Source organism: Jaculus jaculus, chromosome 9 (genome assembly GCF_020740685.1).
Source record: "Jaculus jaculus isolate mJacJac1 chromosome 9, mJacJac1.mat.Y.cur, whole genome shotgun sequence".
Classification (NCBI taxonomy): Eukaryota; Metazoa; Chordata; class Mammalia; order Rodentia; family Dipodidae; genus Jaculus; species Jaculus jaculus.
In genome coordinates this window covers 51,469,945-51,494,128 of record NC_059110.1, presented here as the reverse complement: position 1 = coordinate 51,494,128, position 24,184 = coordinate 51,469,945, and the positions used below count along the sequence as shown (strand labels likewise).

At 38.6% G+C, this 24,184-nt stretch overlaps 1 protein-coding gene across 2 annotated transcripts in view; it reads right to left on the bottom strand.

Moving 5' to 3' along the window:
* Positions 1–24,184, bottom strand: part of Gopc (golgi associated PDZ and coiled-coil motif containing) — a 109,683-nt gene that overhangs the window by 5,923 nt on the left and 79,576 nt on the right. For both annotated transcript variants that reach the window (XM_045158511.1, XM_012951589.2), the window contains 4 exons: positions 20,856–21,031; positions 5,916–6,081; positions 3,448–3,543; positions 1,015–1,179 (listed from right to left, as the gene is read on the bottom strand). In XM_045158511.1, the coding sequence (XP_045014446.1) occupies positions 1,015–1,179; positions 3,448–3,543; positions 5,916–6,081; positions 20,856–21,031 (603 nt within the window). The remainder of the gene's footprint in view (positions 1–1,014; positions 1,180–3,447; positions 3,544–5,915; positions 6,082–20,855; positions 21,032–24,184) is intronic.

Genomic DNA, 24,184 nt, shown 5'->3' with positions numbered 1-24,184 from the left:
AAGTACAAATCATAGCTGGGCATGGTGATGCACGCCTTTAATTCCAGCACTCGGAAGGCACAAGTAGGAGGATTGCCATGAGTTCGAGGCCACCCTGAGACTACATAGTGAGTTCCAGGACAGCCTCAGCTGAGAGTGAGACCCTATCTTGAAAAATCAAAAACAATGACAACAAAAAAGTACAAATCATTTTTATGTGAAAAAAATCCAAGCTACAACTGTCACTAAGATGACAATTAAAACATACAAGTCTGGTGTTTGCAATTCAGAAAATTGTGGGCCATGTTTGCTCAATTCTGACTATTCCTCCTAAAGTCAGCCTCTCTGTAGTTATTGCTGGTAAATCCCTAAGCAGCTCCTTTTATCTTATTTCCTTATGTCTAGCTCCTTTACAACTGCTGCCATTCATCCTACTCTGTGCTACTGCCATGTAGTCAGACTGAGTTAAGAAAACACTAACTTAGGAGGCTACAGTAGCATCTTTAGATCTCTGTCATCAGATAATACTCTAAAAAGATCATTTGGGAGACAGATAATACAGTGATCGTCAATGAAGCTCTAGCTGTGCAGGCTGCTCTGCCACTTGGACCAGGTGATCCAGCAGATCCAATGATTCTTTAGGTGTCAGTGGCAGATAGAGATGCCATTTGGCGCCTTCAGCAGGCCCTCATAGGTGAATCACAGCAGAAGCCCTTGGGATTTTGGAGCAAGGCCCTGCTGTCTCCTGTGGAAAATTATTCTCCCTTTGAAAGACAACTCTCGGCCTGTTATGGTGCCTGAGTGGAAACTAAATGCTTGACAATAGGCCATCAAGTTACTATGTGACCTGAGCAGCCCATTATGTTATCTGACCCACAAGGCCATAAAGATGGATGTGCACAGCAGCACTCCACCATCATGTGGAAGTGCATAGCCATAAACATTTACTACTTAAGAAACCTTAGTGGGAAGTATTTAACAGAGTCAATATGAACCATATGAGAGAACCAATTTTAATTACATCATGGAATTTACCTGCTGGGAAAGTATGGTTACAGCTTCTTTATGCTTTGTGTCCCTTAGGTTAACTCCATTTACTGCCAGAATAGCATCCCCAACGTGCAACCCTCCACATCTGTCAGCAGGCTGCCCTAGATGGATCTCAGAGATGAGGATTGGAACACCATGCTCTTTTCCACCCTAACAACAACAAGGTAGTAGGTTAAGTTTATGCTTTAAAAATGATATCACTTTTAGAGATAAAAATGTCTTAAAATAGCTTTCAGTAAGCATATGTAATCTATAAATGCTGAATGAAATTTTATTGCTATTTAAGAAGTATCTCTCAATAAAATGAATAACATGTGCTTTTCTAAAATTACTACAGTCTCAAATGTCAAAGTGCCCACAATAAAACAACCTAAGTTCTTAAATATTAAAATAATTATGTACAAGTATTACATAGCACTTTTTCAAAATATATTTTATTTATTTGAGGGAGAGAAAGAGGCAGAGAGGAGGGGGGAGGGAGGGAAGTGGCACAGGGCCTCCAGCCACTGCAAATGAATGCCAGACACATGCATCCCCTTGTACATCTGGCTTATGTGGGTCCTAGAGAATCAAACAAGGATCCTTTGGCTTTGCAGGCAAACACCTTAATCACTAAGCCATTTCTCCAGCCCCCACACAGCACTTTTTTGTGTGCACATATGTGCCTTCCTCTATTACTTTCCACCTTTTTTTTTTCCTTTTTCTTGAGACAGCGTGTCTCCCTAAATCTGGAGGTCACTGATTTGGCAAGAATGGCTAGCCAGTGAGCCCCATGGGTCCTGCTGTTTCTGCACTTTCAATGCTGGGATTATGTGTACATCACCACATCAAGCTTTTTTTTTTCCTGAAGTAGGGTCTCACTCTAGCCCAGGCTGACCAGGAATTCATTCTATAGTCTCAAGGTAGCCTCAAACTCACGGCAATTCTCCTATCTCTGCCTCCCAAGTGCTGGGATTAAAGGCATGTGTCACCATGTCTGGCTCCATATCAGGCTTTTTTATGTGGTGCTGGGTACTGACTGACCTCAGGTCCTCTTGTTTGTTACTTTACATTCTGAGCTGTTTCCCCAGTCTACACCACAGCAGTTAATAATTTTGGGGCTGGAGAGATGGTTTAGCAGTTAAGGCGCTTGCCTATGAAGCCTAAGATCGCATGTTTGAATCTCCAGGTCCCACAAAGCCAGAGGAAATGATGCAAACATGCAACATCACACTTATGCCTTAAGGGGGTACAGGTGTCTGGAGTTTGTTCACAGTAGCTGAAAGGCCCTAGCGCACCCATTCTCTCTTTCTCTCAAAAAATAAAAATAAAATAATAATTTTTATGTGTATGTTTTTATATGGGTGTGTGCATGTGTTCCAGCAGGGTGGGTGCATGTGGAAGCCAGAGGAAAACACTGTGTTTTTGAGCCATATCTTGGGTTTCACTAATTAGGTTAAACTGACCAGAAAGTGCCAAAAATCCTTCTATAAATGCCTGCCCAGTGCTGGAAGTGGCAAGATGCATCACATCATCCATCATTTTTATGTGGCTACTGCAAATTGAACTCTGGTTCTGATGTGTCTGAATCAAGCAATTTACCAAATGAGCTATTTCCCAGTCCCCACAAAAAATATTTTTAAGATTGTATGATAAGTGTCAAATTCAGAAGTGTCAAAATGTGAAAAATTATGTAATATAGAATTGAAGAAATAATTATACTTTTATGTTCTAGCCTGCATCATGGTGTGTTATTTCTACTAAAATTTTTGTACTTTGAGGGTAACACATTTAAGATAATTACCTAATAACTATAAATCATTTTTGAATAAACATTTCTGCATTAAGCAAAACCAGAAAACTGATAAATTTACATGGTGCTTAAATATTCTCAAAGTTACAGGAAAGCATTAAGACTATAATAAATTAATTAATTAATTAAATTTAAAAATAAATAAATAAAAGTTAGAGGAAAGTACTAAGACTATAATAAAAAGCTCTCAGTCTATATACTCCTCAGTAGTATTGACCAAGACAAACTTTTGTATAGGCATCAAATTAACAAAAGAATATGTGATAGTTGAGCCCAGTGACATCTGACAGGTAAAGAGGAGACATGAGAAAAACACATACCTAGAGAGAAGAATACAACCTAAAGACACATGACAAAACAGCCACGTTTATTCCCACAAGCTCCTAGAGACATCAAAATATAGAACTCCTTCAGTCACAGTGAAATGTTAAACTATGCTTGTTAAAGGAATACAGAATAGTTGTTAGAAAGATTTCCATAAGAAAAAACATTTTACATAAACTATTAGTATTCAAATTATGGATGAATTTAGTTAGAGATATATTAAGAATACTTTGTTCCCTAAATGATGCCTAAGAAAGCAGCACAGTAACTATGAAAAAGAGACCGGAAGCACTACTTCTTACTGTGATTGAAATGCCGAGGCCTTCATGATCCTCTTTAAGGAGAAGCACTTTCCTAATTGGACCAACTCCTTGGCTTTTCTTTAAGGAGTCTTGATCCTTATTGTGAGGAAAAAAAAAAAAAAAAGGATTAATAACATACTGAATAGAGTACAATTTGTGCTACATAACTTACTTTTAGAATTCTTTATTAAGGGGCTGTAGAGATGGCTCAGCAATTAAGGGTGTTTGCTTACAAAGCCTGAAGGCCTAGGTTTGATTCCCCAGTATCCATGTAAAGCCAGATGTACAAAGTGGCACATATGTTTGGAGCTTGTTTGCAGTGACAAGAAGTCCTGGCACATCTATAAACTCATTTACTCTTTTTCTCTCAATAAAAAAATAAAAATATTTTTAAAAGAATTCTTCATTAATTGTTCTGGCACTAATACACGGTAGAGCGTTATGAAAGTAATTAAAATATTAAATGCAAAAGTGAAAATGCTGTTCTGTCAATATGGCATAATTTATAGAAGATTTTCTCATCTTTTATCAATAATGATATATATCTTTTCAAATTATAAGACATTATAAAGTTATTGTAAGGAATTTAATCAATAAATATCTTTCAGAAATAGAGTAGTCATCTTGGCTCCTAACCTGAATCTGCCCAAGATAATGACATACCTAATAAGTCTCTCGAGGACTGGGCAATAGGGAGGGTTTATGTGCACTTTTTACAAAATATCCTGCCTTATTTTGCTTTATAGGCAATTAAACTTGTGTTGATGTAAAAAAAAAATAGAGTAGTAACCATCCTTTTTTTTTGTTTTTGTTTTTGTTTTTCGAGGTAGTGTCTCACTCTGGTCCAGGCTGACCTGGAATTCACTGTTGTCTCAGGGTGGCCTTGAACTCATGGTGATCCTCCTACCTCTGCCTCCCGAGTGCTGGGATTAAAGGCGTGCGCCACCACACCCAGCACCATCCTTTTTTACCTGAAAATATCATAAAAGATTTGTACCAATTTCAACTGAAACTTAAAAAACAATGCTCCAGTTTGAACATTAATTACTTTTTTATTCACTGGTTCTCTGAAGTCTACCTGCTAAATAAGGCATCTTGTATTACTAATCCAATAATTCTATTAATTAATTAATTAATTTCAATTATAATAGGTGAACAGCTTCCTTAATATTTCTGTCACTTATGATCTTTGTATTGAACTCTAGACATTTACATATCAGGATGGACTTCTTGGCACACACTTGGTTGACCAAACCAAAAGCAGTCTCTTTCTTTTCACATATCACCTTAACCAATAGTTGTCAGTTAACTCAACCAGCACCCCACCCCATACTTATTTTTGGAGGCAGAGAAGAGATTTTTTTTCAGACAGGTCTGGCTATATGTCCCTGACTGGCCTGGTATTCACGCTGTATATCAGGTTGACCTTGAAACTATAGCAGCACCTCTTGCCTCTGCCTCTCTAGTGCTGGGAGTATAGATGTAAGCCACTATACCCAGCTTCAAATCTCCTAAGTCTATTTCTCTAGGCCTTCCTTACTTTCAAATAATATTTCCTATGATTCCCTCACTTTCTCCTTAAATTATCATACTGTCACTGAATGAGCTATCGGGGCCCATTACAATAATACTATGCCTACTATTTTACTTAAAAGGCCCAATATTCAAGTTAAAATTCTTACATTTAATGTCAAGTAACTTTTATCTTCTGGCCACTGCATAATACTTCAGCTTAACATTTAGCCACTTGCACAAAGGCTACTGGTGAGCTTTAATTACACAAATACACTTGGCTTAATCTATTCCCTAAACCTACTGGACCTAGAAGTTAATGGGGACCAATAGGGCCCAGAGAAATAAATGGCATAAGTGTGGATTATAATCTCCATTCCTTTACCAGTAATCCTATGAGTACACTTATTTGTCTTATAATTATTTTTGCAGAAGTAACAGAGTTTCTTACTGCTTAGGGCTAAATTTTATTTGATCTAAGATATGTGAGCTATTACATAAGAGTTAGGCATGCTTCATATATACACAATTTGTTATGAAGGTCTATATTATCAATTACTATTGTAATAACACTTAACAAGGATATATCCAGAAAGAAAGCATGTGAACAAAAAGTGTTATCCAAGTAGTAAACTGGAAGCAGATTTCTAATTTGATTTTAATCTAAGACCAAACAAGAGTAAACATTAGTTTAGAATCTATATTTGGATGTAGTTACCAAAATTTTTCTTGTACAATTTCCCCATTCTCAGTTAAGTTTAAGACAAATTTAAGCATAATCAGTCATGACTCTGAAAAAATTTGAAATATGATCTGACGTACAAGCAATGGTATTTGTGAGTTGTGGCTCACCCACTGAGCAATCTCTCCAGGCCCAATTTTCATTCTTTAAATAAAACTTTCAAATACTAAATCAATGCAAACAGGAAGAGGGTGAGTGGGAAGTAGCAACATACATGGCCTGGGGGTGCTTGCATGGGTCTCTTCAAGTCATTCCGTCCTCTACAGGCTCTGATAACAGTTTTGTGACGATGCAAATGTATTTCAGCTTCTAACTGGTTCCAAAGTTTATCATGAGCAGGTCCCTTCATATCTCGTCCTAGTAGCTGTATTTGCTGGACCCTCCAGATGAAGAAAAGAGTTTCTTTAATTTTTATTAAGTTTATGATATGGAGAATTAAGAAGAGTTACTGAATGTAAGTAGCTTTTGCAAACATCACAACTATTAAGAAAATTAATACTCAAGAGCATCTCAACATCTCTCAGATTGGAACTGATAAAAACAGTTAGATGACACTGGAGAGAAGGCTTAGCAGTTAAGGCATTTGCCTGCAAAGCCAAATAATCCAGATTCAATTCCCCAGGACCCACATTAAGCCAGACACACAAGGTAGCTCATGCATCTGGAGTTTGTTTACAGCGGCTGAAGACCCTGGCATACCCATTTTCTCCCCCCCCCCCCGCCTAATAAAATAAAGTAAAAATTTAAAATATAAAACAAAACAAAACCCCTGTGAGATGCTATGGCCTATCTGCTTGTGCTGCCCTGAGCAGGGACACCTGAGCTGGTTTGCACTGCCTAGCCTTGGCACTAAGTAGGTTTCCCAGGATATAGGTGAGTGTATCACCTGTGCCCATTCACATTGAAAGTCACTCCTTGACCTACCTGCCTGCCTGCACAACCCTGAGTAGAGACACCAAAGCTTGTCATAATCCCTAGGCCAGATACATGGACAGACTGCAGAAATAAAGAGGAGCTGCCTCAGCTTCCACTGTGCCCAGCCCAGGCCTGAAGATGATCGCAAACACATCACCCCCGGGATGAAGGCTGACCAGGCCACTTACACAGGCTCCTCAAGCCCACTGTTGCTTTACTGTTATCAAGATAAAGGGCTATCTCAGATACAAACAAAACAAATAACATAAGAAACAAAGGAAAGATAAACACTACCAAAATTTTATAGTCACATAGTAAGCCTCCAATGAAAACTTTTCAAAGAATACTCCAGACAAAGAATTCCAAAATGCAATTATGATGAGCACATTCAACAAACTTAATAAAGCTATGAACAAATAACTGAATGAAATAAAAGAGAACCAACAAACAGAACTCAATAGACAGTGGAATGAACTCAGAGAGGACATGATCAAATGGAGGAATGAATTCCAAAAAGAAATAAGAAAGTCAAAGCAAGACATAAAAATAGAGGGCTGGAGAGATGGCTTAGCAATTAAGGTGCTTCTCTGTGAAGTCTAAGGACCCAAGTTCAATTCCCTAGTGCCCATGTAAGCCAGGTGCACAAGATGGTACATGCATTGGAATTCATTTGCAGTGGCTGGAAGTCCCGGTGTACTCATTTTCTCTCTCTCAAATAAAAAAAAAAAAAATTTAAAAGAAGTAAAAATAGAATTCAATAAAGAGATGAAAACACCGAAGAAAAATTTAACGGAAAACAAAAATGAAATTATTCATTTTAAGAGACTCCAAAGAAAGCCTTTCCAACAGAATAGATAAGGAGGCCAAAATCAATAACAAGATAAAAATGAACAAATGGGCTGGAGAGATGGCTTAGTGGTTAAGGCACTTGCCTGTGAAGCCTAAGGACCCAGGCTCAATTCCCCAGAACCCACATAACCAAGTAGTTCACTGGCAGTGGCTAGAGGCCTTAGAGTGCCCATTCTCTCTCTCTCTCTTTCTCTCTCATAAGTAAGTAGGTAAATAAATAAATTTAAATGAACAATCAGAAAACACAAAAACAGATCATGAGGGAAATGTGGAACACCTTAAAAAGACCAAATATTTGAATTATGGGAATATAAGAAGGGGAAGAACTACAAGCCACGGGTAGAAAAAATATCTTCAATAAAATTATAGAAAAAAAATTTCCTAATCTTACACAAGAGAGGTGATCCAGGCACAAGAAACAAACAGAATACCAAATAGATAGGACCAGCAAAGAAATTTCCCATATTAAAAGAGGAAAACAGCTGATCAATTACAAAGATAAGCTCATTAGAATTACATCAAATTTTTCAATGGGAACTCTAAAAGCTGGAAGGGCTTGGAAATTCAAATTTGGAATGACCATGGCTGCCAACCCAAACTGTTGCAAAATCATCTTTCATAACAGAAAGTAAAGGAATAACTTCCATGAAAAGAGTTAGCTTTATGAATATATGAGCATTAAGCCAATTCTACAAAGGATAATGAATGAAATACTTAGCATTGAAAAGAAGAATAAACATACTTAAGAAACAGAAGGGAAAAAATAATAATCAAAAGTAGGACAGATATGAAAGCAACTGAAAATCAAGAAAACACCATAAACTCTTCAACTTGACAAGGATTAACTCATACCTCTCCATTGTAACTCAACAACAATGGACTCAACTCACTAATCAAAATCTATAGGTTAATTAAAAGGCTGAATCAGAAAAATGTATCTGTTTTCTAACTTCAAGAAACTCACCTTACCACCACAGAATCATTAAGACATATTTCAAAAACCTATATTCCACCAAATTGGAAAATTTGGAAGAAAAGAATTTCTTGACTCATATGACCTACCAAAACTTAATCCAGAAAAAATAAATTACTTGAACAGAGATACAAAGCCTAATGAAGTTGAAGTAATAATTAAAAGTCTCTCAAGTAAAACAAGTCCATGCCCAGATGGATGCACTGCCAAATTAAACTTGTAAAAAGTGAAAAGGAAGGATCCCTGACTATGAAGCCAACATTATACAAATACCAAAACTGGACAGAGACACAAGAAAATTATACTGTGTGTGTGTGATCTCTAATGAACTTACACATAGAAATTCTCAATTAAATTCTTACAAATGAAATCCAAAAACACATCAAAAGCATCATCCACCTTGATGCAGTGGGATTCATCCTAGAGATGTAGGGATGATGGTTCAATGTAAGAAAAATCAATAAACATAATACATCATACAAAGACTTAAGGACAGAAATCATATATCATTTCAATAAATGTAGAAAAGGCTTTTGACAAAATACCCCACCATGATTAAAACACTGGATAGACTAGGAGCAGAAGGATCACATATCAACATAATAAGAGCTAGATATAACAGATATGAAGCCCATCATACTAAATGGGGAATAACTTGAAATAATCCTGTTAAGGTCTAGAATAAGATAGAGGTGGTCCACTCTTCCCACTGTTGTTTAACATGTACTTGAAGTCTTAGCTCAAACAGTAAGATAGATAGATAGATAAATAAATAAATAAATAAATAAATAAATAAATAAATAAATGAGTAATTCATGGAGGCTAGAGAGATGGCTCAATGATTAAAGGAACTTACTTGCAAAGTCCAATTTCCCAGTACTCACGTAAAGCCAGATGTAGAAAGTGGTGCATATGCCTGGAGTTTGCAGTACCTGGCCATCCTACTGTGCCATTCTCTCTCTCTCTCCCTCTCTCCCTCTCTCTCTCTCATAAATAAATATTTATACAAAAAAAAGAATTCAAATTCGAATGGAAAAAGTCAAACTAGTCTTATTATAGATAATGTGATTCTATACATAAATGACCACCAAAAACCTCCTAGAACTTATAAACTCTTTCAACTAAGTAGCAGGATATAACATCAACACACAAAAACCAGTAGCCACCTCTTATACCAATAATAAACATATAGAGAAGGAAATCTGGGAAGCATTACTATTTACAATAGTCACACACACACAAATTTTTTTTTTTTTTTTTTTTTGGATTTTCGAGGTAGGGTCTTACTCTGGCTCCAGCTGACCTGGAATTAACTATGCAGTCTCAGGGTGGCCTGGAACCCATGGCAATCCTCCTACCTCCGCCTCCCAAGTGCTGGGATTAAAGGCGTGTGCCACCACACCCGGCTAAAAATAAATATCTTGAACTATCTCTAAATGGAGGTGAAAGACTTCTATGATTAAAACATTAAAACACCAAAGGAACTGAGGGAGAATCAAGAAGGTGTAAACCTCTCTCATGCTCATAGATTAAAAAAATTAACATCATAAAAATTAGCCATCCTACCAAAAGCAACAAACACATAGATTCAATGAAATTCCAATCAAAACTCTCACACCATTCTTCAGAGGAAGAGAAAAAATAGTGTTAAAATTCATAGGAAAGCATAAGTCCTCAGGTACCAAAAATGTCCTCAGCAGCCGGGTGTGGTGGTACATGCCTTTAATCCCAGCACTAGGGAGGTGGAGGTAGGAGGATTGCCATGAGTTCCAGGCCACCCTGAGATGACAGAGTTAATTCCAGGGCAGCCTGGACCAGAGTGAGACCCTACCATGAAAAACAAAACAAAACAAACAAAGAAAAAAAACTACTGGTTGTATGTATCACTAGCTGGTTTCAAAACATATTACTAATGCAAACAGGATGGTATTGACACAAACAAAAAGATCAATGGAATAGAACAAAACATACAGGTACAAGTTCTAGGAACTACAGGTATGTGTTCTTTGACAAAGAGGACAGAAATGCACAACAAAGAGCAGAGCATTTTAACATATGGTACTAGAGAACATGATAACCACATGTGGAAGAATGAATCTAGACCCTTGTCCCTCACCATGCACAAAAATCAACTGCAAATGGATCAACGACTCTAGAACAATGAGAAGAAAAACCACGAACACATAGAGAAAGACCTTCTGAATAAGACTCTAGTAGTCCAGAGAGTTAAATAATGAATCACTGGAATTTCATGAAACTGAAAAGCTTTAGTAGAACTAAGAAAACTATTAACAGACTCAATAGACAACCTATGGAATGGGAGAAAAATCTCTGCCATCTATACAACCTAACATCTAGGATATACAAAGAACCCTCCCCACCCAAAAAAAAATCAATCAACCCAGTCAAAAAATGAAGCAGGGCCAGGAGTGGTGGTGCATGCCTTTAATCCCAGCACTCAGGAGACAGAGGAAAGAGGATCATCGTGAGTTTGAGGCCACCCTGAGACTACATAGTGAATTCCATGTTAGCCTGGGCTAGAGGGAAGACCCTACCTCGAAAAAGCAAAACAAACAAACAAACACACAAACAGAAGCAGCAGCAGCAGGGAACAGAGAGTTCTCAAAGGAAAAAAGACAAATAGCCAATAAACATCTAAAAAGATGTTCTATACCTTTAGACATCAGGAAAAGGCAAATTTAAAGTACTCTGAATGTAATTTCACTCTGGTTAGTATGGCTATTATAAAAAAAAAAATCAAATGACAACTAATCTGTTGATTGATGTGGGAGAAAGAGGAACCCTTATCCACTGTTGGGAGAAGCGTAAACTTGTATAGCCATTATGGAAATCAGTACAGAAGTTCCTCAAAAATCTAAAAATAGATTTACCATTTGATCTAGCTATACCACTTATGGCCATAAAGACTACTATAGAGACACTTGCTCAGACATGTTTGCTGCTGTTCTATTTATAATAGTCAGGAAATGGAATAAGCCCAAGGTGCCTATCTACTGATGAATGGATATATATATACTCAGCAATAAGGAATAATAAAATTTGTAGGAAAATGGATGGAAGTGGGAAAAATCATATTGAGTTATACAGGCTCAGAAATACAATTACCTCATGTTCTCTTTTATATGAAGATCCTAACATGTTTATTTATTATTTGTAGTAAGCATCATTAGTACTGGTAAGGAAAATAGGATGAGGCTTACAGAGAGAAGAAGCAGGGAGGGATGAGAGGAGGGGATAGGTGACAGGCAAGTGGAGGAACATAAAATGGAGGTAAAATGGTCTGGAAGGGCAGGGGTAACCTCTTAGCTAATATACAACTCTCTTAGAATATACGTATGTATGTATGTATGTATGTATGTATGTATGTATGTATGTATGTATATGTGTGTGTGTGAGAGAGAAAGATAGAGAGGGAGAGAAGGAGAGAGGGAGAGGGAGAGAGAGAGAGAGAGAGAGAGAGAGAGATGGAGAGTGTGTGTGTGTGTGTGTGTGTGTGTGTGTGTGTGTGTGTGTGTGTGTTTGGGTAGAAGCAACCTGCAGGGGTAGAGAGAATGCTTCACCCTAAAACCATAGGCTGCTGCTGATAAATCCCAATGCCAGAATTGGGTTATTCCCAACAGTTGGTCAGAGATGCCCATGAGGCCCCAAAACAATGCAGGTCATTGTCAAAGCACTTAATTACCCACTAGAACTAAATGGTAATACCCAATTACTGAATACATCACAGCCTGAAATTGCCAGTGCTGGGTGAGCAATGTGGATAAAGGTCACCAATACCATGAACAAGCAGCAGATTTGGCAAGCTATAAAATCTATCTGCCAGGCAGGATATACATACTATGGCAATAGTGGCACACAGGCTATGGGGTAATCACCTGCTTTCTGATTGAATAAAACACACATTTCATGGCAAGGAATTTATTCCTGCTATTGAAAACCAAGTCAGAAGCCTATGGATTTGAAGGTCATAGACCCCAGAGTAAAGTGTTCACTGACCATTGGCTAAAAAGACAGATTGTGCCCATCAAAGAGTCTTCCAAATATCTGTATTTATCTGCTTTGATCCATGCTGCTCTCAGTCTCAGCTAGAGAATCTGCCTTTTACTTATGGCAGTGAACAATAGGGAGACCCAAGACCTATCACAATTATAAGAAAAGAAAGCCAAGTGCCTAGCAACTAGATGAGTCATCTCTCTCATACCTGCCAGGGGCCAGGATGTGTTACAGAGGAATTGGCAGATTAAATATGAGTGCTGCTCTCACTGCTAGCCTAAGAACCACCTTAGGGAGATGGTGGTAGGCACTGAGGTGACTCAAAACTCATCAAAGCAGCAAATCAGAGGCTGGTGAGAGCTCAAAACTAAAGGAGGCTTATAAGATGCCCTCCAAGGCTCAGGGAACACTGCAGAAGAAGGGGTGGAAAGACTCTAATAGTCATAGGATGGGAAGGTGTAATCTGAGGTGTTCCCTCGCACACAGAGAGAATAAGTCATGCATTCATGATGCCATAGTGATTATTAATAACTACCCTGAGGAGGGCCTTCAGTGGATTAGGGAAAGGGGAAAAAAAAAGAGTTTAACCTGATGGACATATATATGATCAATTTGCTATGTGTTCATATGGTAAAGTCCTCAGTTAAAAACATGTTGAAATTTAAACAGTCGTGGGGACTAGGTATCAAGGGAAAACAAGTGAAAAAATGTTTAAAGCAATGAATTAGATGTCTTTATTATTTCTTTATATGTCAAAGTAATGCTTATATTTAAATTAATAAATGTAATAGCTTTTGAGATTGATGTCAATGAGTTTTATTTCTTGCATACAATCAATGTAACTAAATTCAAAGGCTAGTAAACAGTAGAGACATTGATTGTATAAAAATATTACTTCTGAGACTTCCAGCCAAGATGGCGACCACCTAGCTGCGCTGCAAATACTGGGAAAAGAAAGGCAATAAGTTAAGGGTTATCAGGGTCTTCTTGCCAGTGGGAGGACACAGAGTGGGGAAAAACAGGGAATCGCAGAAACCCTCTCAGGTGGGTAGTGCACCCCCACCCCCTGCATACAGCTGCTGCGCCCCATACCCCAAATGGCTGTGCTCTGATCGTGTGCCTGCCGGCCCGCTGGGCTGTGCTCCAACCGCATACCCACGGGGACCTCCGCTGTTGTGCTCCAATTGCGCGGGCTAGCCCACAGCGCTGTGCTCCATTCGCACATCGTGGGGACCCCTGCCGCTGTGATCCAAACGGGCGACCACCAGACCCCCAGCTGCTGTGCTCCAGTCGCGCGCCTGCTGGCCTGCCTCTGATGTGCCCCAATCCTGTGCCTGCCGCAGCTGCTTCTGTACTACAATTGCACGTGCAGTGAGCCCAGTCCCACAACAAGGGCCACACAAGCCCAGACTGAGTCACTAGCGCAAGCTCAGGTGCCATCCCCTACCTGTCCGTCGCCGCCCAAGAGACACAGGCTAACAGGGTAGATCAAAAAATTAGACACCTCAATCTGCTGCCTTCAAGAAACCCACCTTACCAATAAAGACAGAAACCTTCACAGGGTGAAAGGGTGGAAAACAATATTCCAAGCAATTGGGAATAAGAAACAAGCAGGTGCAGCTATATTAATATCGGATAAAATAGACTTCAAACCAAAAATATTCAAAAAAGACAAAGAAGGCTACTTCCAACTTATCAAGGGAAAAATCCATCCAGAGGATATTACAATCATAAATCTGTATGCACCAAACACAGGAGCACCACAGTTCATAAAACAAAACCTACTTGACAATAAAACAGAAATAACCACCACCACCATCGTAGCTGGGGACTTCAACATACCATTATCAGTAATAGACAGATCAGCAAAACAGAAACTCAACAGGGGTAAGAGAGCTCAACAAAACCATAGAGCACTTAGACCTAATGGACATCTACAGAACTCTCCATCCCAACTCCACAGACTATACATTCTTCCAGCAGCCCATGGAACATACTCCAAAATAGACCATATACTAGGTCACAAAGACTGCCTCCACATATTTAGGAAAATCGACATAATTCCCTGCATGATATCAGATCACAATACTAAATTGCTAAAAATCAACAACAAAAGACCCACCAAGAATCTCAACGGCACCTGGAAACTGAACAGCACACTCTTAAACAATAAATGGATAGTGGACGAAATAAAAATGAAATTACAAAATTCCTGGAATTGAATGACAATGAGAACACATCATACTGAAAGGCAGGATGGAAAATTTTAAAGTAAACTTGGTGAAGAAATAGCTGGTTGCTACAGATACGTGACAGCCTGAACTGTATATTCAGAAGTAAATCAAAAATAGGCTAAAAGATAGGCTGAGGATGGCCCAAGATATGGGTTGGTCGGGTCAACCTAAACTTTATGTCCCGGGAAGGAGAAAAACAAAAACACAGTTTTGAGAAAAACCAAAATAATAAAATAGTTTCCCAAGACAGCCTGACCAAGGCCTTAAACTCTGGTTATGCACAAATAAGATATGTAGACATAACTGTACAAGCTTGGCAAATACCCTTGCGAAACCCCCTCCCCTTTCCCTTCCTTGCTAAAAACCCTATAAAAAGAAACACCCAATAGGGCTCAGGGTCGACTCCTCTGTCGCCTGCATGAGATACGTGTTGACCCCAGAGCTCTGGTTTCCCAAATAAAGCCTCATGCTTTTGCAGCAAGTTTGGTCTCCCATGTGTCTTTGGGTGCGTGCTATCTCGAGACTTGAGTGAAGGTCTCCCTCTGGGGGTCTTTCAATACCAAAACTTATGGGTCACAATGAAGGCAGTTCTCAGGGGAAACTTCATAGCACTCAATGCCTTCATAAAAAAGATAGAAAGATCCCAAATCAATAGCCTAACCATCCAACTAAAGGCACTGGAAAAAACAAGAAAAATACAACCCAAAGAGCTCCAGAAGGAAAGAAATAATTAAAATCAGAGCAGAAATTAATGAATTGGAAACCAAGGAAACAACTATGGCAACTGACAAAACAAAGAGCTGGTTCTTTGAAAAAATAAACAAGATTGACAAACCTCTGGACAATTTGATCAAGCAAAAAAAGGAGAAGCTCCAAATTAACAAAATTCAAAATGAAAAAGGAGAGATCACAACAGACATAAGTGAAATTGGGAGAATCATCAGGACTTATTTCAAAAACCTTTACTCCACAAAACTGGAAAATGTGGAGGAGATGAATAAGTTCCTGGACGCATATCATCTACCAAAGCTAAACTCAGAGCAGATTAATCACCTCAATGAACCCATCACACTCATGGAGATTGAAAAAGTAATAAAAAACCTCCCCAAAAAGAAGAGTCCAGGACCAGATGGGTTCTCAGCTGAACTCTATCAAACCTTCATGGAAGAACTCAAACCAATCTTCCTAAAACTGTGCCACACAATTGAAGAACAGGGAAAGCTACCCAACTCCTTCTATGAAGCTAGTATAACCCCAATCCCAACACCAGGCAGAGATGTCACAAGAAAAAACTACTGGCCTATTTCCCTAATGAACATCAATGCAAAGATCCCGAACAAAACCTCGCAAACCGAATCCAACAACACATCAAAAGCATTATCCACCTTGACCAATTGGGATTTATCCCAGGAACACAAGGTGGTTCAACATATGAAAATCTGTCAATGTAATACACCAGATAAACATGCTTAAACATAGAAACCACATGACCATTTCTATAGATGAAGAAAAGGTCTTTAACAAGATAACAACATCACTTCATGATCAAAACATTGGAGAGAATCGGCACAGCCGGTTCACATCTTAACATAATAAAGGCAATATACAAAGCTCCAAAGGCCCAAATAATACTTAATGGAGAGAGACTGGAGGATTTACCATTAAGATCAGGAACAAGACAGGGATGTCCTTCTCACCTCTGCTTTTCAATATAGTTCTAGATCCTAGCTCAAGCAATAAGATAGGAGAAGGAAATAAAAGGGATACAATTTGGAAAGGAAGAAGTTAAGTTAGCTCTATTTGCTGATGACACGACTGTATATAGAAGAGACCCGAGAGACTCCATTCCAAAACTCCTGAAGGTGATTAACTCCTATAGCAAAGTAGCAGGATACAAAATCAATGCACAAAAATCAGTAGCATTTCCTGTATGCAAATGACAAAGATACAGAAAAAGAAATAAGGGACATAGTCCCATTTTCAATAGCAACAACAAAAAAAATAAAATACCTTGGAATAACATTAACCAAGGAAGTAAAAGATCTATACAACAAAAATATAAAAACACTCAAAAAAGAAATTGAGGAAGACTTGAGAAGATGGAAAGACCTCCCATGCTCCTGGATAGGCAGAATTAACATTGTGAAGATGACAATCCTACCAAAGGCAATATACAGATTTAATGCAATTCCAACTAAAATCCCTACAGTGTTCTTCACAGAGATAGAAAAAATGATCTCAAATTTCATATGGAAAAACAGAAGGCCTTGCATATCCAAACATATCTTCAGCAAAAGAAATACCTCTGGTGGCATCACCATACCTGATCTAAAGCTATACTACAAAGCCATAGTAATAAAAACAGCATGGTACTGGCATAAAAACAGGAGTATAGACCAACGGCATAGACTCGAGGATCCGGATTTTGGGTCAAGCAACTATAACTGCTTGATATTTGACAAAGGCCCGAACAATATAAGCTGGACAAAAGACAGCATCTTCAACATATAGCGCTGGACAAACTGGATAACCACATGCAGGAAACTGAAACTTGATCCACACATTTCACCATGCACTACACTCAAATCCAAATGGATCAAAGACCTCAACATAAGACCAGAAACTCGAATACTACTGGAAGAAAAGTTAGGAAATACTTTCCATGATAGAGGAATGGAAACAGACTTCCTGAACAAAACCCCAGTGGCTCACATTCTTAAACACTCACTCAACCAATGGGATCATATGAAGGTGAAGAATTTCTTTACAGACAAGCATATAATAAGGAAAGCCAATAGAATACCCACAGAATGGGAGAAAATATTTGTGGGTTACCCAACTGATAGAGGCCTAATCTCTAGAATCTAAAAAGAACTCAAAAATCTAAACAATAAGAAGAAAAACACCCCACTCATATAATGGGGCAAAGAGATGAAGAGGCAGCTCACAGAGGAAGAAATGCAAAGGGCAAACACACACTAAGAAAATGTTCATCATCCCTAATCATCAGAGAAATGCAAATAAAAATAACTATGAGATTCCACCTTACCCCAATAAGGATAGCAAACATCAAAAAATCAAATGAAAATTAATGCTGGCAATGATGTGGAGAAGCATCCAGACTCATTCACTGTTGGTGGGGATGTAGGATGGTACAACCACTCTGGAAAGCAATTTGGAGACTCCTGAAAAAGCTGACTATAGAGTTACCAACAGACCCAGTTATACCCTTACTGGGCATCTACACTAAAACCTTCAAACCACAGGCCAGAGAGATTTGCTTAACCCTGTTTGTAGCGGCTCAATTCGTAATAGCTAAAAGCTGGAATCAACCCAGATGTCCATAACTAGAAGAATGGATAACTAAGATGTGGTATATCTACACAATGGAATTCTATACAGTGGTAAGAAATAAATGACAAAAGAAATTAGAGGGAAATGGTTGAACCTGGAACAGATCATTCTCAGTGAACTTACCCAATCACAGAAAAAAAATTGACACATTGTCTCACTCATCTACAATACCTAACCTGAATCTACACAAGATACCTTACATACCCAGCAAGCACCTCATGGATTAGACACTAGGATGGATGGGAGGGATGGGAGGGCATTGAAGGGGTGGGAAACACTAATATGGACCCAAATGGCAATTGTACCATAAAATTCTACTTCCTAAAAGGCAGATCAAATGGCTGAACCTTCACTAGACCCTTACAGGAAACACCTGAACCACAAGACACTGGAGAGGGTAGGATCAAGTCTAACCTAAATCTTCTACATCTTCCCTCCCCCCCTTCCTCTCTAACTCTTGTATATTATTTATTTTTTCCCTCATTTTCCTAGTGGACACTGACCTGTAATCCTCTCTACCTGAATGGGGCTGTCATCCACAATGAGCTTTTGATCAGAGAAACCTACAAGGTTTCCTAAAAGCAAGACAGACTTCTGTCAGAGTACTTGATGACCCACCAAAGGTCAGTGGTAAGACCCTATTGCTGAAGACTCCATACGCAGCTGACATGTAAAATGGAATGGCATGGTTGGAAGCCAGGAGAGAGTCAGTCCCCAGAGAGTCAGCGTGTCTAGTGCCAGAAGATGCTACATGGGCGACTGGGGTAAATGACCAATATCTGTCCAAGCAACTCATGGTCTAACCTACTTAGCAACAAACAACCTAGTGTGATGCCCACACATAAGCAATAGTGGCATACAGCCATGGTGGGGAACCAACTGCTCTTGATTTGGCTAACTGATCCCCTCAGTGGTACAGGACACATAGCTGGAGCTGGGAAACATGTCAGAACCATATTCAAACATAAGCCCACTCTCCAATATCAAGCTACCATCAATCATGGGCTACAAGAGGGCCTACACCTACTAAACTCTCTATTAAAAAAGTAAGTATTATCTCAATTTTCTGGGTGCTAACTTACTCTCCGTTGGAGAATCTGCTTCTCTTTTTCAGATAGATGCAGATCCTAAGGAGAGAGCTTCCCCATCATACCTCAAAAGGGGCCCGACTGAAACTAAGGAAAATTGGCAAAACAAGCAAGGGTGCTGTTTTCCTGATGAGTTGGATACCAGCACAAGGGGGAAGGAGACCAACACAGAGAAAAATCAACTCCTACCAAATCAGAGAGCCAGAGCCTCAGAGGCCCCCAACACCTCAGTACTGAAGTAGACCCAAAATGAACCCAACATGGCTCAGGGAAATTTTGCGGAAGAGGGGGTGGAAAGAATGTCAGAGTCACATGTTGGGTCATGATATGCAGAGACATTTATTGTACCAATAACTGTGGGCTAACTTCACAATGCACGACCCATTTACATCAACAAAGAGGGGCCACTGGGAGGGGGTAGGTCATGGATGACCCTAAACAATGGTACCAAACTGCCTGTATTTGCTGAAAAGAAAACTAATAAATTAAAATTTAAAAAATTACTTCTAATGACAATGTTAAAACAAAGTATTTTAAATAGAAAGTTATTAGGAAATCTTATTTCATGATATAAACTCTTTGTTTGATATCAGTTCTCAGTAACAGCATAACAATTAGTACAAAATGATTTCGTAACAATAATAAATCACTAAAGTTTGTTAACAATTTATTTCACAAAATTAATACTAAAACTCTTAGTTTTATGATAAAATGTTTTATGCATTTTACTTCAAAGTAGTTTTTTGAGGGGCCAAGAAAACTCAAGTTTATGTGATCATAAAAAAAGTCCTTATATAGGCTGGCCATGGTGGTGCACACTTTTAATCCCATCACTCAAGAGGCAGAGGTAGGAAGATTGCTGTGAGTTCGAGGTCAGCCAGAGACTGCATAGTGAATTCCAGGTCAGCCTGGGCTAGAGTGAAACCTTACTTTGGGAGGAAACACAAGTCCTTATTCAACTGGTCAAGTAAATATCACATGAGGGTTGGAAATAACTGAAAGAAAAGTGCTGTTCTATGATACTGTAGGCACATCACAGTAAGCACCTGACAGTTTGTGTGTGTCTTTGCATAAACCACACAGTATGATAAATAAATTTGCAATATACAGTGTTATAAATATTCATTCAACAACTTATTAAATAACTTAAAATACAGCCAATTAAAAAAATTCATTTTAGGGCTGGAGAGATGGCTTAGGGGTTAAGGCGTTTGCCTGTGAAGCCTACGGACACCGGTTCAATTCCCCAAGACCCATGTAAACCAGATGCACAATGGGACACGTGTGTCTGGAGGTTTGCAGTGGCTGGAGGCCCTGGTATGCCCATCCTCTCTTTTTTTCTCTCTCTCTCTCAAATAAATAAATACATAAATCAATATTTTTAAAAATTTATTTTACTTATTTGAGAGAGAGAAAGAGGCAGATAGAGAATGGGCACGCCTGCGTCTTCAGCCTCTGCAAACAAACTCCAGAAGCATGTATCAGCTTGTGCATCTGGCTTACATGGGTCCTGAGGAATCAAACCTGGATTCTCTGGCTTTACAGGCAAGTGACTTAACTGCTAAACCATCTCTCTAGCCCCTTTGGCAGATTTTTAATGTAACAACTTTAAGCTATTACCAATTTTAAACAATTCAGAGGGCAAACATATTTCATTTACAAGAGATGAGCCAACTTCCTTAAATATCCCACCTAAGAATACAAGCATAGTCACTTTTTCAACTTACCTTCCTGCCAGTTCCTTGTCCAAGTACTTAGCAGCCAGTCTTGCTCCATAAACTTCGGCCTGCAGGACAGCTATATGCCTACGAAGGGCCTCATTCTCTTTTCTCAACAATTTCACTTCAGCTTCAAGTTGAGCTTCTTTTACTTTTTCTTTTTTATTCTCTTCAAGCTCTCTTTCCTATTGCAATTTTTTAAAAGATTCAATTTAATGAAAATGTTTTCATGATCGTTTTACAGTAGGCCACTTTCTTAAAATACACACAAGCATGCAGTACACATAATACCAATGTTGAAATCATATGAAAAATTGCTATCTGCAGCCAGGCATGGTGGTACATACCTTTAACCCTATCCCTTAGGAGGCAGAGGTAGGAGGATCACCATGAGTCGAGGCCACCCTGAGACTATGCAGTGAATTCCAGGTCAGCCTGACCCACAGTGAGACCCTACCTTGGAAAAAAAAAAAAAAAATTCTATTTGCTTGAAATAGAACATACATCTGGAACTGCCTGTTTTGAGATAGGGTCTTGCTCTGAAGTCCAGGCTGGCCTGAAACTTACTATGTACGCCTAGCTACTCCTGTACCTGCGAACTCTCCTGTTTTTGCTTGCCAACTGCTTGGATTATAGGCATGTAGAATAATGACTGGCTGGATCTGGTTCTTTTAAAATTAGTACAGTAATGTCTTAGAACTACTTTAGGTACAACAACTCCACACCACAAGGCATAAGGATAGTAAAAGAAGTAGCCTTCTCTTAAATATATAATTGAATCTACTACCTACCTTCTAAATATAGCTTTAGAAGCTGACTAATATGAAAATGATTAAGTAAGGCATGGTGGTATATGACTGTAATACAAGTCCAAAGTGGAAGGATTGGGAGCCCAAGGCCAGTCTGGGATACATGAGAGTGCCAGGCCAGCCAGGGTTACATAAAGTTTCAGGACAGATTGGGCTACATTTGAGACTTTGTTACAACAATAACTGCCATCTCTACTACTATGGATATTCCCAAACAATTAGCTTCAACACAATTCAACAAAGCAGATGGGAACATAAAACAAAACATTAGTAATGGAAAACTGCTACAGTTCTAACTCCATTAAAACACACATTAAAAATTTCTGACTATATATTAATGCTACTCTCACTTTTGGTTAGAGAAGCTTCTCTTTTCAGATTGCAGTGCCAACTGGGGAGTCTTAAAACTCACCAAAGTACTGAGAAGAAATGCTGAGTACTAATGTGACATCTCTATCACACACTTCAAGGCTCAAGGACCACAAGGGAAAAGAGGGTACTAACACATGATGTATTCGTACAAAATATGCTGCTAATAATAACAAAAGAATATAAAAAATATAAAAATTAAAAAATTTCTGCAGGGTTGGAGAGATGGCTTAGCAGTTAAGGTTCTTGCCAGGTCCCACATAAGCCAGACATGCAAGGTAACACAAGCACACAGGTGGCACATGTGCCTAGTTGGTGCACATGTCTGGAGTTTGACTGCAGTGGCTGGAGGCCTTGGCCTGCCAATTCTCTCCTTCTCTCTCTTACTTGTTCTCTCTCTCTCATAAAAAATATTCTGTAAACAAGTATTATCTATGGTATAAGTTATTTCAAGATTAGCTCATGTATTTGAATATTAAAGTGGATACAGAAGAGCTTAACATTAAGAAGAGCTTAATATTACTTAAGTGTGTATGTGTCTGCATGTGTTCATGTGAGTATTCATGTGGGCATGTGCATGCCACAGTGTGGAGGACAAACAGTGACTTTTCTGTTACTTTTTTTTTCTCATAGTTTGCCACAACCTCGGGCTTTTATGTAGGATCTGTGGATTCTAAAGAAGGTAAATCCCAAATCTAATATTCATACAAAGCATGTGGACAAACAATACCTGTCTGAGAGTTGAATAGGGCCCCAGGAGGTATACTACTAAAGCACTTTACACTTACAATTATCAAGAAAAGAACTACTTTTTCAACTACTGATTTATAGATTCCACAAATCCTTAAAAAAAAAAAAAAAAAAAGGCTATCTTTGTTCATGAAATGTGGACGGCATGGCTCACTCACTACAGCATCCCTTATGAACACTTTTCCTTATTACCAGGAACATGCACATCTGCACACACATGCATATCCTACATATGCAACAACACATGTACTACATACGCATCAAAAACAAATACTTGTTAGATAATAAGGGTGGACTTAGTAATAGAACACTGCCTAGCACTGGTTTGATAACAGCAATGGGGAAAAATACACACACAAAAAATATATTTATAACTAACAAACAGAAGATTAGAAACCTTTTTCAATTTCAGTAGAAAGAAAATACATATATAACTCCTAGAACAATTTCTAGGTATTATTTTTATAGGACTTAGAAAAATAAATAATCTAGAGTTCTTCTTTTTTTTTTTTTGGTTTTTCAAGGTAAGGTCTCACTCAAGCCCAGGCTGACCTGGAATTAACTATGGAGTCTCAGGGTGGCCTTGAACTTACAGTGATCCTCCTACCTCTGCCTCCCGAGTGCTGGGATTAAAGGCGTGCGCCACCACGCCCGGCTAGAGTTCTTCTTTTATAACACCTTTGGAAACATTAACCTCTCCCCCTTCTTTCTCTTCAGAGGCAGGGTCTCATTATGTAACCCAGGCTAGCCTTGTCCTGGTAACTCTCTTCTTTCAGTCTTCTCAGTGTTGGTATTAGGCATGTGTCAACACACCTTGCTTCTATTAAAATTTCAATTTATTTCTGAAACTATTTCCTAGAAAAGCAGGCATAATCCTTATCCCTATCACCCCCCCCCCCCACCAACATAGTTGAAATGATTTTATGACATTTATTGAGGTTGGTACCATTTCAAAAAATCAATCTAGGGCAAGATTTCTTTGGTACATGAACTGAATAAACATTATATAATGACTACTTTAATTTCTCTCTTTCTTTCCTTCTTTCCTCCCTTCTTTTCTTTTCTTTTCTTTTCTTTTCTTTTCTTTTCTTTTCTTTTCTTTTCTTTTCTTTTCTTTTCTTTTCTTTTCTTTTCTTTTCTTTTTCAGTGTAGAATCTCACTCTAACTCAGGCTGACCTGAAATTCAGTATATAGTCTCAGGGTGCCTCGATCTCATGGCAATCCTCCTACTTCTGCCTCCTGAGTGCTGGGATTAAAGGCATGTGCCACCATGCCCAGCTACTTTCAATTACTTTAGTGAGCTAAGTATACCATGCCAATAAAATCTCAGAAGCACATTAAGCTACCAATTTGTTCTCATTATTCAAACCCTTAATAAATCTGACAATTTCTCAAGCTGAGAACTAACAG